Source organism: Sminthopsis crassicaudata, chromosome 2 (assembly GCF_048593235.1).
Source record: "Sminthopsis crassicaudata isolate SCR6 chromosome 2, ASM4859323v1, whole genome shotgun sequence".
Lineage (NCBI taxonomy): Eukaryota > Metazoa > Chordata > Mammalia > Dasyuromorphia > Dasyuridae > Sminthopsis > Sminthopsis crassicaudata.
The window spans coordinates 88,813,024-88,828,120 of NC_133618.1; the positions used below are offsets into that span (position 1 = coordinate 88,813,024).

The 15,097-nt window shown below is 36.0% G+C and overlaps 1 protein-coding gene across 1 annotated transcript in view; it reads left to right on the forward strand.

Annotated features, from left to right (window-relative positions):
- PRKCE (protein kinase C epsilon) overlaps nt 1-11,785 on the forward strand; it is a gene marked incomplete in the record, with an annotated part of 664,757 nt that extends 652,972 nt beyond the window's left edge. The window contains 1 exon segment of the mRNA XM_074286727.1: nt 8,463-11,785. Coding sequence (XP_074142828.1) covers nt 8,463-8,609 — 147 coding nt within the window.
- Nucleotides 11,786-15,097: the final 3,312 nt, after the last annotated feature.

Consider the following 15,097-nt stretch of genomic DNA (forward strand, 5'->3'; position numbering starts at 1 on the left):
GTAGAAAACATGAACTGAAAGCCCACTGCTTTTAAAAACTGATGATTATGATTTAAATATAGTTAGGGCAGTTTTAAATAAGGACTGGATGGCAAGTCAATCAGCAGCGTTGATGAAAGGTAGAAAAGTGAAGTGAGGAAGAAGTGAAGAAACTCAGGGTTGCAGGGACAGGGGAAAATAAAAGCATTCTGGGTAACTGTAAAGTGCACGGTTTTTAGAACATGGGCATCCTGTGCATGCAGAGTAATGACTGACTAATCTCAGCAGTTTTGTTTCATGCTCCATTTCTCATAGTGATCAACAGTGTCTGATGAAAGGGTTCTCTATCATGATGGTTTGTTTATAATCTTTGCTCCCTAAGGAACATTAGAATTATCCTCCCCTTATCCTTGCTTATTAGCCCTAGTCTCCTGTCTTTTACTAGGAAATTTAACAAGATTTTCCGAGACAGTATGGTCATCTTCCCTGATTCAATTCCAATATTAGGAACATGTCTCCCTAGGAATCCTTAATGGTCCTTCATCCTATTTACTCAATTAGAATTTATCTAAAATTTTCTATAATCTATTTATGTTTCAAATTGGTACCGCCTCTCAGTGGAACAGTCTTTGATTTATTCTACACTTAACCTGTGTTTTTTTAAACTCAACAGAATGAAGCCTGAGCTACTGAGGGGGGGTAGAAAATAGGAGATCCAACTATGTTTATTATCTGTTGATTACTGAAAGAAAAAAAGACATTTGCCTTAGCAGAATAAAATATAACCTTAAAGAAGGTATCTTCATTGTATATATTAGAATCAGGCAGGCAACAAATATTAATTAAACCCTTATTATGTGCTAATGGCCAAGCTTACAAGGAAAGACAAAAATATGGTTCCCACCCCAGTGAGCTCATATGGTGCAAAATTTCTTTGTTAGCTGAAAGCAGAAATATCTTTGCTCAGTGATCCTTTGGTGTATTAAGCAAGCCATAAAATGGGGAATTAGCCATGTGCCAGAAATGTTCATTAAGGCCATGATGGATATCTGACATGAAATCCAAATGCAAGAAGAAATTTCTTCATATTCTCCTATTTATCAATGACATTGTGTTGATCATAATGAACTTTATTAGCACACTATAGGGTATACTTAAAGAAATCAAGCTATCAATCAAGGAATAAGCAATTATAAGTAACTTTTGTGTACAAAACTATGTGATAGGTGCTGGAACACCTAAGACAAAAACGAAACAGTTCCTGCTCTCAAAGAGTTTATGTTCAGTCTGTTGTGGGTAGATATCCAAATGCAGGGTATCCTAAAAATCTTAATGCAGTTTTAAGTTTAACAGAGTAAAACTTATCAATGTTCTTAAAGCTTACAACTGCACTAAGACTTTTGGGATACCCCACATAAGTGTACTCCAATTATATGCAAAACAGGGACAGAGTGGGGAAAGCAACCACAGTTGATTGGATCTGGAAAAGTAGAAGGTGGCACACAAGCAGAATTTAGAATGAAGTAAGGTATTCTGTGAAGAGGTGGAGGTGAAGGGACTGAGTCAGTATAAAAGCTCAGTGATCAGTAATCTGTCTAAAAAATGGCAAGAGGGTGATTTTGGCCAGACGATAGACTCCAGGAAAGGGAGCAATTTATAATAAGCCTGGAAAGATAATTTGGGGCAAGATTTTGAGGTCTCTGAAAGCCAGAGAAATTTAATGTCGACTCTTGAGGAAATAGGGAGCCTGGTACTTGTTGAGCAAAAGAGTGACATGATTATATTTGCCCCTAAAGTAAGTCTATACATAACCAGGCAAAAGAAAAACACAAATTATTCAAGAATCTGTTTGGCCTACATTGTAATACACAAGTAACACACATCAATGATAAGACACATTAGTAACAGATAGTCTGTTCTTCTGCCATCCTTGTGATGCCAGAAGAAAGCAAGGAAGTCCATCAACTTGTGATCAGTCTATGAGAAAACATAGGACGCAAATCCTGGGTCACTTTGTTACATAATTCATCACCTAGTGGTCGATCTGCTGGTGGCAAACTCCCAGCAGTTAGCTGGGCTGGTCCTCAGAGAACAGACAGAGTCTTTGGCTGGGATGATGCTCTAAACCTTTCCAGTTTGGCAAGACCCACTGAGATTGTAGCCTTCCAGCAGAATCTTCAATAATCCAGGGGCAGGGACCTAGATCAAGAGAACATTTCCAGGATTTTGTCATCATATAAAATTATCTCATTCTATCACCACAGCCTTCCATAAAATTTCTGTTATAATGCTTAACTGGAATATGGAGGTGATCATGTCTCCTAGAAGATTGCCCTCAAAGTTTATACAAGCCCGATTTAGGGACAATGTTGGAGTTGGGAGAAAGGCCTATAGTCATAATACAACAATATTACATAATGCCTTGTTTTATTGGCTATCATATACTTTAGTGATCTCCCCCACTATTTTATTGCTTCTTGGAAGTTCTAATGATTCCTCATCATGGAATAACAGTCTAGACTCCTCAGTTTACCTAGGGAGAAAGGGAAGTAAGGAGGAACAGATAAAAGAAAGGAGGGGGGAAGGAAGGAAGGAAGGAAGAAAGAAAGAAAGAAAGAAAGAAAGAAAGAAAGAAAGAAAGAAAGAAAGAAAGAAAGAAAGAAAGAAAGAAAGAAAGAAAGAAAGAAAGAGAAAGAAAGAAAAAGAAAGAAAGGAAGAAAGGAAGAAAGAAAGAAAAAGAAAGAAAGGAAGAAAGGAAGGAAGGAAGGAAGGAAAAAATGATGGATTTTTAAAGTACTTAACTGTGCCAGGCATTGTGCTAAATACTGTGCAAATATGGCACTTGATTTTCACAACAATCTTGAGAAGTGGGTGCTATTGTTATTCTTCATTTTACAGTTGAAGAAACTAAAGCAAACAGAAGTTCAGTAATTTGCACAGGGCCTGGCTCAAGATTGTACAAGTTATAAGGTACAGAGTCATTATTCAGACCCAGGATCATCTTCTCACTGTGTCCTGCTACTTTCCTTTGAATTCAATTCACTGTATTTATTTAATACCAACTGTATACAAAGTATTCTAGTAGCTACCGAGGCAGATAGATACAAGTTTAGATAGCCTTTGACCTCTCAGATTTTATGATGTAGTGGGAGAATAAGATGCAAATATACATAGCTAAAACATAACAATACTATTTGAGAAGTAATAAGGGAAATGAAAATTATAATAGCCAACATTTATGATATTCTGTAGTATACAGAGTAATTTATGTGTTATGCCATTTGATTCTCGCCATAACTCTATGAAATGAATAAAGCAAGGATTGTTAACCTAGTTTTATAAATAAGGAAATAAAGGCACTGAGAATTTCATTGTTTTGCACACTAGATGGGAGATCTAAATGGTAAGGGCTGGATCTAGAATTTGATGCCAGATCTTCTGCAAACAGAGAGGGTGAGATTGGGGCTGGGAAAAGACAGAAAGAAGAGGATTCAGAGAAATCTTCCTCAAATAGGTAGCAGTGGTTCTGGGAGCTTTATTGACTGGCTAAGGATTCAACAGGTGGAGGGAGATATGAAGATATTCTGAGCTTAGTGAACATCACAGATGCAAGTGGGAAAGTGTGCTTGTAACAATTCCCAAATTCATGACATTGCCTTTTGTGCGTTCTTCAATTCCAAAGACAAAGTGTAAGTTCATTGGCGTGCATAGTAATTTGACTGTAGGTGTTTCCATTTTTAAGTGCTGATAGAACTTGGCTCTTTACACTCAGATGAATGAGTTGTGAAATTCCAATGTACTTCTGGATATTAAAACATGCTTTCCTTTCCTAATAGCCTATAATCAAGGCATAACCTGTTAGCTAAATAGTGAGTGCAAACAGAACATTGCTTAGGGTTTTGCTAATGTTCTTCCCACTCACCCCCTGTTAACAGCCAGTTTTGTAGGCCGTCAGGAATGACAAGGTCATGGGAATTGAAGTGGAAGATCCTTTGTAAAGAAGGCAGCTTCTGGGGAAAAAAATCAAACTAAACGGGTTTGGTTTTGGCAATCTTCCATTTCTTTTTCTGCATCCCTCTCCTACCTTGTTCCTCCTTGCCCTCAAATCAACTCAAGACCCTCTCAGTGCCCATTTACTCATTTATTCACCTAAGCATATTTATGGCACAAAGGTAAGGGCAATGAGCTTGGAATCAGCAAGTTGACTTCAGATTCAGACTTTAGACTTTTACTAACTGTGTGACCCTGGGCAAGTCACTTAACTGCTGCCTGCTTCAGTTTCCTTATCTGTAAAATGGGAATAACAATAGCACTTTCCTCCCAGGGTTGTTGTAAGGATAAAATGAGCTATTATTTTTTATGTCTTTTGCAAACCTTAAAATACCATGTAAATGCCAGCTATCATTAGTATTATTATCATGTAAACCAATGTTTATTAATCATTTATTATTTGCAAACTATAGAGCTAAATAGTGAAGAGACAATTATTTTTTTCAAAATGATACACTTTCTGCTATCAAAATATACATCCTACCATCAGGAATATAACATACTTAGAGGTAATTATGATGTAAGGTGGAGAATAGGTGCCAAGGGGAGACCTTAAAATGGTCTAGAAAAATCCAAGGAGTTAGAAAATACTTTCCCTTAGCAATATGGCCTTATGTTTTGAGCTCTTTTTTTTTTTTTCATTTACATGTGTTATATTTCCATAGGTGGCTTTGCCACCTGAGGGTAAAGCCCATGAATGATATTTCTGTGAATTTCTTATAGTACCTATAAATACCATGAAGCAAGGAGTCAGAAAACTTAAGAGATCATTGACCTGAGACCACTCCTTTTTTACTTATCCAAGTCTCCCTTATGTCACAGTGATTTGTTTATATGTCTTTTCTCCTATTAGATTATTAGAAATGATTAGTGAGAGCTCCCCACTGTAATACCCATCCAGTCCAGCTCCAAATTAATGCCAAACATTTAGCCATGAAAGTAAAAGGAACCGTACTTTGAAGATACAGCACTCCCACTTAAATCATTTTAGAAATGGGTTTCTTCACATAATCGTTTATGTCATGTTCCTTTTTTCCTTAAAAGTGGAAAAGTACTAGTAATAAAAATTAACTTTTAACACACATACACACACAGCATTAAGGTTTAAAATGTGTATTCAACACAACACAAGCAGGTAGGATGAATATATCTCTTCCTCTGATAAAGGTGAGAAAACTAAGTCTCATGCAGGTAAATCGAGTTATCTGAAATTACCTGGTTAGTAAATGTTTTAGGGAAAAAGGGGAATTAAATCCAGGTCTTATTTGAGGTCCAGAGAGCTGGCCACTATGTCAAATAGTTGCTCCCCATCTGCTATAATAGTCCTTACACTTTTTGCCTACTGAGAATTCTCTTTTCAAAGCTAAAATAACATCAATTCTTTTAGTCTTTTCTTATATATTTTGTTTACCATCTTTTTCTTGTCTGACTACTCTCTCAACTGATCAATCCTTAAAAGTTGGGAAGATAACTTATGCTATTTCACATTATTTCTTCAAGTCTGCATTTCAGTCCTATGTTTAAAAAAAATGATTTAAAGTCTCTTTTGGACAACCTTCTGGCCAGTTTGCTCACCACTCTAACCCATAGATTTTTTTTCCATATTGATTGCATAGCATTGCATAGCCCTTCCTCACCTTGTGTTAGTATGAAATCTTGCCCTGAACTTCTGGCTGAATTTAGCGTGATCTTTTTCTGATTTATTCTCTAGCATTCCAAAGTTACATGGAATTCCGATCCATTCATACCCATTCCAAATCACTGACCCTTGTACAACTACTGTGTATTCAATGCTTTGGTAGTTACCTTAGGAATACACTATTTAGCCTAGATTGTAATTCTTTGCCCTGGCATTCAAACCCCCTCCCCCACAATCTGACCTCATTCTATTCATTCATGCATGTATACATGCATTCATTCATTCAAAAGATAAGTGTTATTATGCGCAGAGTACTATGTTAGGCCCTACAAAAGACAGAGAGTTTAAACAAAGAGACAGTAAGCCTTAATACAGCTTACAACCTATTTTCTGACCTCCCACAAACCCATTTTCGGTACTTTTTGCTCCATCTAGATTAGGTTCTTCATTGTCTCCTGAAAAAACCCTAAACATTTCTAGCTGTGTTCATGGTGTTTTGTCCAGTTAATACATCCTTGCATACTAGAAGAACCTGCTCAAGTCTCTCCTTTATAGAGGTGTTCTAGAGGCAATTCAAACCAATTTAGAATGCCAATTATTAAAATTTAAATGTGAGCATTTGCACCTTGGAAATTAGCAAATGCTACAAATGACTCAATTTTGTTTTGTTTTATTGCTTGTCTAGACTTAAGAAAGGGATGAGAAGAATGTTAATAATACGGATAAAATTAATAAGTTTGTTCTGTATGTGCATGTGTGTGTATATATGTATACATAGAGGACAAATATATATGCATACATATGCATGTCTGTGTATACATGTATGTGCATACACATGTTTATTTATTTTTGAAGAATTAACTCTTACCAGCATACTCATGTACCTTCCCTGCCCAGTGCTGCCCATATGTTGACTTCTCCCATCCCAAAATTCTTAGGTACTACTTAATAAAAATGCCATTTACTCAGTATCTTTTGGGTTGTGTTTTTTTTTTTTCAGATTAAACTGTTTTCATTACTCCTCTACGAGGAAAATGACTCAACCCAGTACAAGTGAGCACGTGCTCCATTAGAATGATAAAAAGTACCTCTGTCTATGCTGAGAAATTAAGTGATTTTCTTTGCTTTACAGAGCCAGGACGTATCTGAGGCAATCTTGAATTCAGGTCTTCTTAGATCTGAGACAGCTCAATAGCCACTGTACAATGTTGTCTCTGATTGGTTACTTTTTTTTTGCAATATTGCCTTATGTTTTATGATCTCTTTTCATATACATCCACTATATTTCCCCAAACAGGCTGAACTCTGAGAATGAGAATGCCCATGAATTCTTCTGTGTATCTGTGTATCTCCTTTAACATTTAATGCTTGGGACCTCTCCTTTTCTACTCACCCCACTTTCTCCCTTGTATCATAGTTAAGTGTTTATAGATCTCTTCTCCTGTTAGAATATAAATTCTTTGACAAAAGTCTATATCATAGATATCTTTCTATCTCTAGTGCCCAATGCAGTACCTCACACACAGTAGGTACTCAAGTAATAATCTCTGATTTACTGAAGTTCATTCCCCTAGTTTATAGTTGAAAAAACAAGGGGCAAAGGGTCATGAGGTAATATTCTCCCGCTGCCAGTGACAAAACTTGGAAAGCTCAGATGTCAAGATTTTTTATCCAGAATTTCAGAATTACTGAAATTGCTTGCCTCCCTGGTTGGCAATGATCTATAGAGCTTTCTTCTCAGGCTTGGAGCCTCATCCCCCTATTAATACTACATCCTTCTAACAAATAGGTAGTATCTCTGGTTTGATCTGGCCTGGCCCATTCATATCCCCCCTATTTGGTGAGAATGTCTTGTTGGACTTTTATCAAAATCCTTGATAGGCCATCAGAAGAAAAGTGTCTTCTGCCAATAGCCAAGAGCAATAAATTTATCTGTCTGTACAATGGAAGGCAGAGAGAGGCACCATAGCCATAGGAGGCAAGAGAGCAGAGCATTCCAAAGGAATGAGAGACAGATTACTGAACAGCTAGAATGTTTGACCTAATCTGTCTATGTATCACCTCCTTCCTACACTCCAAAGAGTATATAATGTATAATAGTCCCACCTACCTGCTTTTCCATCATTCCCTTCCTCCTCCACCTTCTCAACCAGAAACAATTCAGATGTTTCTCAAACCTACCTTTCCTTTCCATTGCAGCTGCTTTCCCTTATCCCCATTTGCCATCTCAGTGGGATAATAATGAATAGAGTGGTAAATCTGGAATCAAGAAGACCCAAATTCAAAAATAGTTTCAGATACTAATTCTTTAACTTTGGACAGGTCACTTAATTTTGTGATATTTCTTAAACCAACCTTGCCTTTCCATTGTAGCTGCTTTCCCTTGTCCCCATTGCCATTTCAGGGGGATGGTGAAAAGAGTGGTATACCTGGAATCAAGAAGTCCCAAGTTCAAAAATGGCCTCAGATATTTACTCTGTAACCTTAGACAAGTCACTTAATCTTGCCTTAGTTTCCTCAACTGTAAAATGGAGATAGTACCCACTCCTCAGAGTGGAAGGATAAATGACTCAGTATTTGTAAAAAGGATTTGTAAATCCTAGGGAATTATGAAATGGTAGTTATTATTAATTATCTGAGCGACATAGTCTCCAAGGTTGATTATTTCTTACTTAGCATTAACAACATGCCCTGAGCAAGAGGCTTTAGATCGAGTACAGTCAATCCTTGTAGAGATTCCTGGGTAGAAAGGTCAGCCTAAACTCAACTTCTCTCTTTTTTTTTCCCCCTGCAGAAAACCAAAAGAGATGTCAATAATTTTGATCAAGACTTTACCCGAGAAGAACCAGTCCTCACACTAGTTGATGAAGCAATTGTTAAGCAGATCAATCAAGAGGAATTCAAGGGGTTCTCATATTTTGGAGATGAGCTACTCCCTTAAGAAGCTGCCCCAGGATACATGATTCAGGAGACTGCAGGAAGCGTTTCCATGAAAGTCAAATTTCCTGAGATTCAGTAATTCATGAACTACATCTGCCAAGAGCCCACCCCACCACTTACAACTCTATTTATTGTATTTTTGCTCCCATCTCCCCCAGGCTCAATAGCCCAGCCTGGTTCATTTTCCACCTTGTGACCCAAAAACATTCTTAATTTCTGTCTCACCAAGGAATATGAAATCACTTTGTCCCAGAAATTGTAGATTTAACACACTGACATATGTTTTTACCATTTGCAAGCCTGGTTCACTCCTAAGGGTCACTTGTGAAGGATGCAAATTTCATGCTTTTTACTGAATAGGAAAAAAGAGAGGAGGAGGAGGAGAAAGAAAAGGAGGCAGAATAAGAAGAGAAGGAAAAAGAGAAGAGGAAGAAAAAAAGGAGGAGGAGAAGTAGAAGAAGGAAAAAGAAGAAGGAGAAGAATAAAAAATTAACTACTTTTTTGGCTGTGGAGAGATGGAAAATCTCCCTTCTCATAAACTTGTGTTTCAAGAGAGGAATTACTATTAATTTTTTAATGTCAATTTGATTTCCAATTAAATTGTATATGGAATTAATAGAACATTTGAAAAAAATCAAACTATCTAAAAATGAGAAAATTTGTTAGCATGTTGATGTTTATTAAAGAGCTAAAGTACAATGAGAACCAAATTATCCAGTCAATACAAAACGTTATAGCTTTAGTAGACAGGGGTCTTCATAGGGATCTCCATGTGTGTATAGACAGATGAACATGCAGCACTTCTCCCAGCTAGTGAGATTCTGCCTAAATACATGTGCCATTGGAGAGAGAGCCAAAAACACTGGTGATCTAGGAAAAGCTCAGTTCCAAAATTCTGTTCCTGGTTTTGGGTCCTAATGATCCTGCATCAACTATTTATATTTATTTTTCACTGCAGTGTGTTACTTTTGCACACTTTTATAAAACCATAGTACTACTATGTTGTGTTGTGTGTGTGTGTGTATGTATATGTGTGTATTTTTAATTAATTGTATAAAACTGAATCTAAAACCTCTGCTTTGGGAAGAGGCAAGAGAAAGCAAAACATGGCAAAAGATCAAGATATGTGAACAGCGATCATTTGGTGGGATGCACGCATGTAGTGGTATGAAATGGTAACTTATGCGAATGCCGCTAAATGATTGTGAAGTTACCTCCTGTAGATACACTAACAGTGTTATGTACTTTGATTTCCAGGTATTCATCCCCTGTGATTTTGTGTACTTTGAGTGCAGAGGTCATTTGATTATCTATTTTACTGAATCCATTGCACAGCAAACAGAATCCATGTTAAGCATTGTACATGGATTCCCCAGCTGTCTCCCTCCATACACATATACATATATATAAATATATACATATATATATATATATATAAAATATATATATATATACTTGTGAATGGCAAAGTAGCCCCAATAAAGCTTTTTGCCTTTTGTACAGGTGAGATTTTTGTACATAGTGTTTGCTGCAAGGCCTGTGGAATTAATTCATTGAATATAAAGGTATCAACTGCTGCATGTCCAGGCATATTATATAACTTTAGTCTATGAAAGAATAATTATAATAATGTCCAGGTGCAATACTCTGTATGTGTATTGGTTCAAGTTACTGTTGGAGGGATGGGGATGTTTTTTTTTTTTTTTTTTTCAGTTCATTTGTTTTGTTTGAAAAGATGTAAACACATATTAAGCTATGCTTGAGCCCCTGTATAAGTTCTCTAAAACTCTGCTAAATCATGACCGTGATAGGAAAGAGAAAAGCATGTTCCAGGGGGTGATGGCAGCAGCAGAGATGAAATCCTTGGTTGCTCAAAGACATTGTCTACTTGGGTGTCCACGAGAGAGTTTGTGTCCTTTTCACATTGGCTGGTCAAAGCCTTTGAGACTATCGATAATGTTCAGTTTGAATTTATTCTTTTAAAAACTCAGGTGTAATTATTATCTCTTCTTATGATGCTTTCAAATATTAAATATTATGCTATATCAGTCCATGTGTATCTGTTGGCATACCGGTGAAGTAATGGAGCAAGCAAACATTAGATTAATTTAATTTATCTTCAATGACTTTATATCCTGGGGAAAGACTATCTTCTGGAGTTGAGTACAAGCACAGAAACATCTTAATGGTTGCATCATCTCATTTTTAGGAAGACATGATAATACTGCCCATAAATTTTCATGTGTCACTACTGCTCTCTATATTTTTCTTTCTCCACCATATTTAGGCTGGGACATTAGACCAAACTGTCCACCGTGCTGAATGGCCTTGTCCCAGGAGACTACACAGCTAGGAAGATGCCATTTATTTATAGTGTTCTATTGTTGCTAGAACATCTAGGGGGCCTTCATCCCATGTGATTGGAAATTCTTTAGGGGTTTTAGGGAGAAAGTGTCCACAAAACCTATCTCCCAACCTCCAGTGGGCTCTCCCTCTGCCTTGCAGGGAATTCAGTCCTCATAAACCTTGGGTTTATACAAAGCCTTAGGAGCTATTGAAATATCCCATAGCAGAGTTTTCATCCCCAAGAGTCAATAAATTAATCTTTATTGAGTTTCCATTAGTAAGTTTGTCTGTTACCTTTAGTGTTTGTTATTTTATTCTTAAAAGAGAGATTTCCTTACAATGGACACACTGTTACATTTCTTCCTATTCTCATATTTTCTAGTGACTGAGTCTCTCTCTCTCTCTCTCTCTCTCTCTCTCTCTCTCTCTCTCTCTCTCTCTCTCTCTCTCTCTCTCTCTTTTTCTCTCTCTGTTTCTCTCTCTCTGTGTCTCTCTGTGTCTCTCTTTCTGGTGTGTGTCTTTCCTTCTCTCATTCTCTCTGTCTTATTCTCTCAAAAAGGCTCAGAAATTACCTCTTTTTAAATTATGTGCAAAATAGTTCCAGCTATATAGAAAATGTATTCAGTTTTAGGGACTTTTTTTTTTGTATTGTGATGCTTTATTTGTACAGGATTTTCTCCTTTGTGGATGTAATTTGAATTTCTTGCCATTCATTAGTGTTATTTTCATTGTAAACATGACTGTGCCAAATGTACTGTATTCAAAAGGATGTGAATGTGTATGTTTCAGAACCTAATAAATACAACTGATGTTCAATCTTATCACTTAAAATCTGAGTGAACATATTTATTCCTAGCTCTATTTGAAGAAGAAATTGTTTGTTGGGACAAACCATTTGGTTGTCACTTTCAGAATGGGCTTTTCTGCATTGAGTGTTTTTATGAAAAATAATCCAATTTATATGACCCCATCCCCTACTATGTTCCTTATTATTTCTGTGATAGCTGATCACAAGAGATAAAACTAAGTCTGGATTAATTTAACAAGACTAACTGGTGATTCTGATGGGCAGACAACTCAATTTTAGGTTGCATTCCCCTGGAAAAGAGGTTCTTAACTTTTTCGCATGTGTTATGGACCCCTTGATAAAGCCTATGGATTCCTCAGAATAACATATTTAAAAACATAAAATAAAATGGGTTAGGATTACAATTTTGTTGTGGCTCAGTTATTTTTTAATTGTATCCAACTTTTCATGACCGCATTTAGATTTTTTTTTTTTGCAAAATTCCTGGAGCAGTTTTTCATTTTCTTCTCTTCATCTTTTAGATGAGAAAACTGAGGCAAACAGTATAAAGTGATTTATCCAAAATCACACAGCTAGTAAATGTCTGAGGTTGGATTTGAAGCTGAGAAGATGAGACTTCCTGACTTCAGACCTGACGTTCTGTCTATTCTGCCATCTATCAGCCATGGGATTACAAAGGAAACCAATGACATTGAAATGCAGTTATCAGAATTTAAAAAAAAAATCTGTCTGTATACTCTAAGTTAAGGACCCCTACTCTAGAAGTACCAAGAAAGAACTCACATTGATATAATATCTTAAACTTTCTGAACCACTTTTCATGCAAATATTCCCAATTTACAGATGGGAAAATTCATGGTAAAATATTAAATGAGCTAGTAAGTATCAAAGTGGAAAATGAGGTCAGGTTTTTTAATGCCAAGTGGAGCAAGGTATTCACTCTGTCATATTGCATTGTATCATGATAAGGATCTGTGAGACCAAAAATGCCACAAGAGAATTTTGTGCCTTTCATTTTCACATTTTGTCCCTAGCCATTCTAGAAGCTAAAATGATAGCCTCAAGTCTACCATCCTGCTGCCAGCTAAACCACTGTTGTATTCCAGTTCAGAAAGAACTCCTTAAGATGAAAGACCACTTCTTATTCTCCCTTGTGCCCTTCACAGACGTAGAACAATGTCTGGCTTCCAGTAGTCACTCAGGAAATATCTATAGATAGTAATGACAATGGTGGGATCTAACCAAAGGTATGCTGGTAAATGTTTAACAATCAGCTCTCCCAAAAGAAAAAAATATATATGTATGTGTGTGTATATATATATATATATATATATATATATATATATATACACACACACCTAACATCCTTTTAAGTATAATCAGAATTATTCATATTTTATCCCTCTCTTCCTTAAGTTTAGATGATCAAGAAGACAATGCATCAAGCCCTGATTTGTAGCATTTGACAATTTCTGAAGTTCAAATAATCACACTGAAAATTTAACAATCAGCTCTTGAACTTGGCTCCAGCACAGCCCTGGATCTAACCTAGTGTCTGTGCTTTTTCTCCTTCTGTTAATGCCCACTAAAGACTCTCTAAAGCAATGATCCTTTTCCCTTGACTGCTCTAATGCTGGGCTTTTCCTTCTCCCTTAAATACAACTTTTCCCAAAAGGCTGAACAAGGAAGTCCTTTGTGAACTTTGCACTCACCAGATGGCACAGGCAACCAGAACATCCCATTCCCTGAATATTGTGGGAATTGGCCAAGATTTTCTCCTCTGCCAACCCAAAGTGACAGCATCAATGTAAAAGTTGTCAGTATATGTAATCCTCTCTTTTCCTCTTCACATTTTTTTCCCCCCACAACGACTTCAAAATGGTGCTTAAAAACTTGGTTCCCTCTTTGCAATTCATTTTTTTGCTTCTTTAATTGAATTGTGTGCCTTGATGGTAGAAGTCAGGAGTGTTAAAAGTTTTCATTCAAACAGTGAAACAAATAAAACTGTATACTTATGTTATTAATCACTACAAATTCTACCTACAGTAATTCAGAATGGCCTGAAAGTTTATAGCTTTGAGAGCTAAATGTTCCTCCCAGACTATCCATTCCAATCTTTTCATTTTATAAGAAATGATACAACTTCAGAAAGGAGAATGATTTATCTATAGTCATACAGGAAGTAGACAGCAGATCAGGATAGCTCAGCATTTCTGAGTTCAAATTTAGTATTTTTCCTTTCATAGCTTGATGGTTTCTATGAAACACTAGACAAAAGGTAGCACAAATGCATAGAGTGCCAATTCTGGGAGACAAGAAGAAATGAGTTCAATTGTGATCTCAGACATCTACTAGATATATAACTCTGGGCATGGTTTGCCTTGGTTTCCTCATCTGTGGAACAGAGATAATAAGAACACTCCCAAGGTTGTTGTGAGGATCCAGTGAGATAATAATTGTAAAACAGCACAGTGCCTGACATAATAAGCACTATTTAAAATTATATAAGCACCATATAAATATTATATAAGCACTATATAAATATTAGCTAGTATATTATTAAAATTTACAGTATGTATATACAATAGGTTGTTAAACATTTGTAATATATTTTACATATATTACATTTTATTAAACACTTATGACATTAATTTTATGTATTATATTTTATTTAATATTTATGTTATATTTTATATATCCTATTAATCACATTAAAATTCATCATATATTATGCATAATATATTATTACTTTATATTATGAGTTATATTTTATTAAATATTTATAACATATCAAATTAAATTTTATGTAAGATATTACTATAACAAGTAATAATAGTAGTGATTTTCACCTACATAGTAATTTATGATTAACAAGAAAACACAAACTTGTTAGATAGGAAGGACAACTGATGTTCCCACTTTACAGATCTGGAAGCTAAGATTCTGAGAGATAAAATGACTTGTCTACAATTTGCACACATAATAAGTATAGAATGAAAGCTCCAGAAAGATAGAACTATTTTGTTTGGGGCTTGGTCATCCTAGCACAGAGTGCCTGGTCCATACTTTGTGTTTAATAAATGTTTAAATTAAATTAAATTGAAGTATCAGAGTTGAAATTCAAATCCATTTATCTCCTGCATCTCTGGCACTCGTTCCCAGGATGGCAGCATTGTCATTTTTAAAAATCCTTCCATCATTTAACTTTTCTCCCACTAATAGGGGGGTCTAAACATCACATGGTCTAGATCCTGACTAGAAGACATATTTTGAAGGACTCTCTGAAACACATTATGTAAACAATTTTCATGAATTTTAGAGCTAGATTAAGAAGC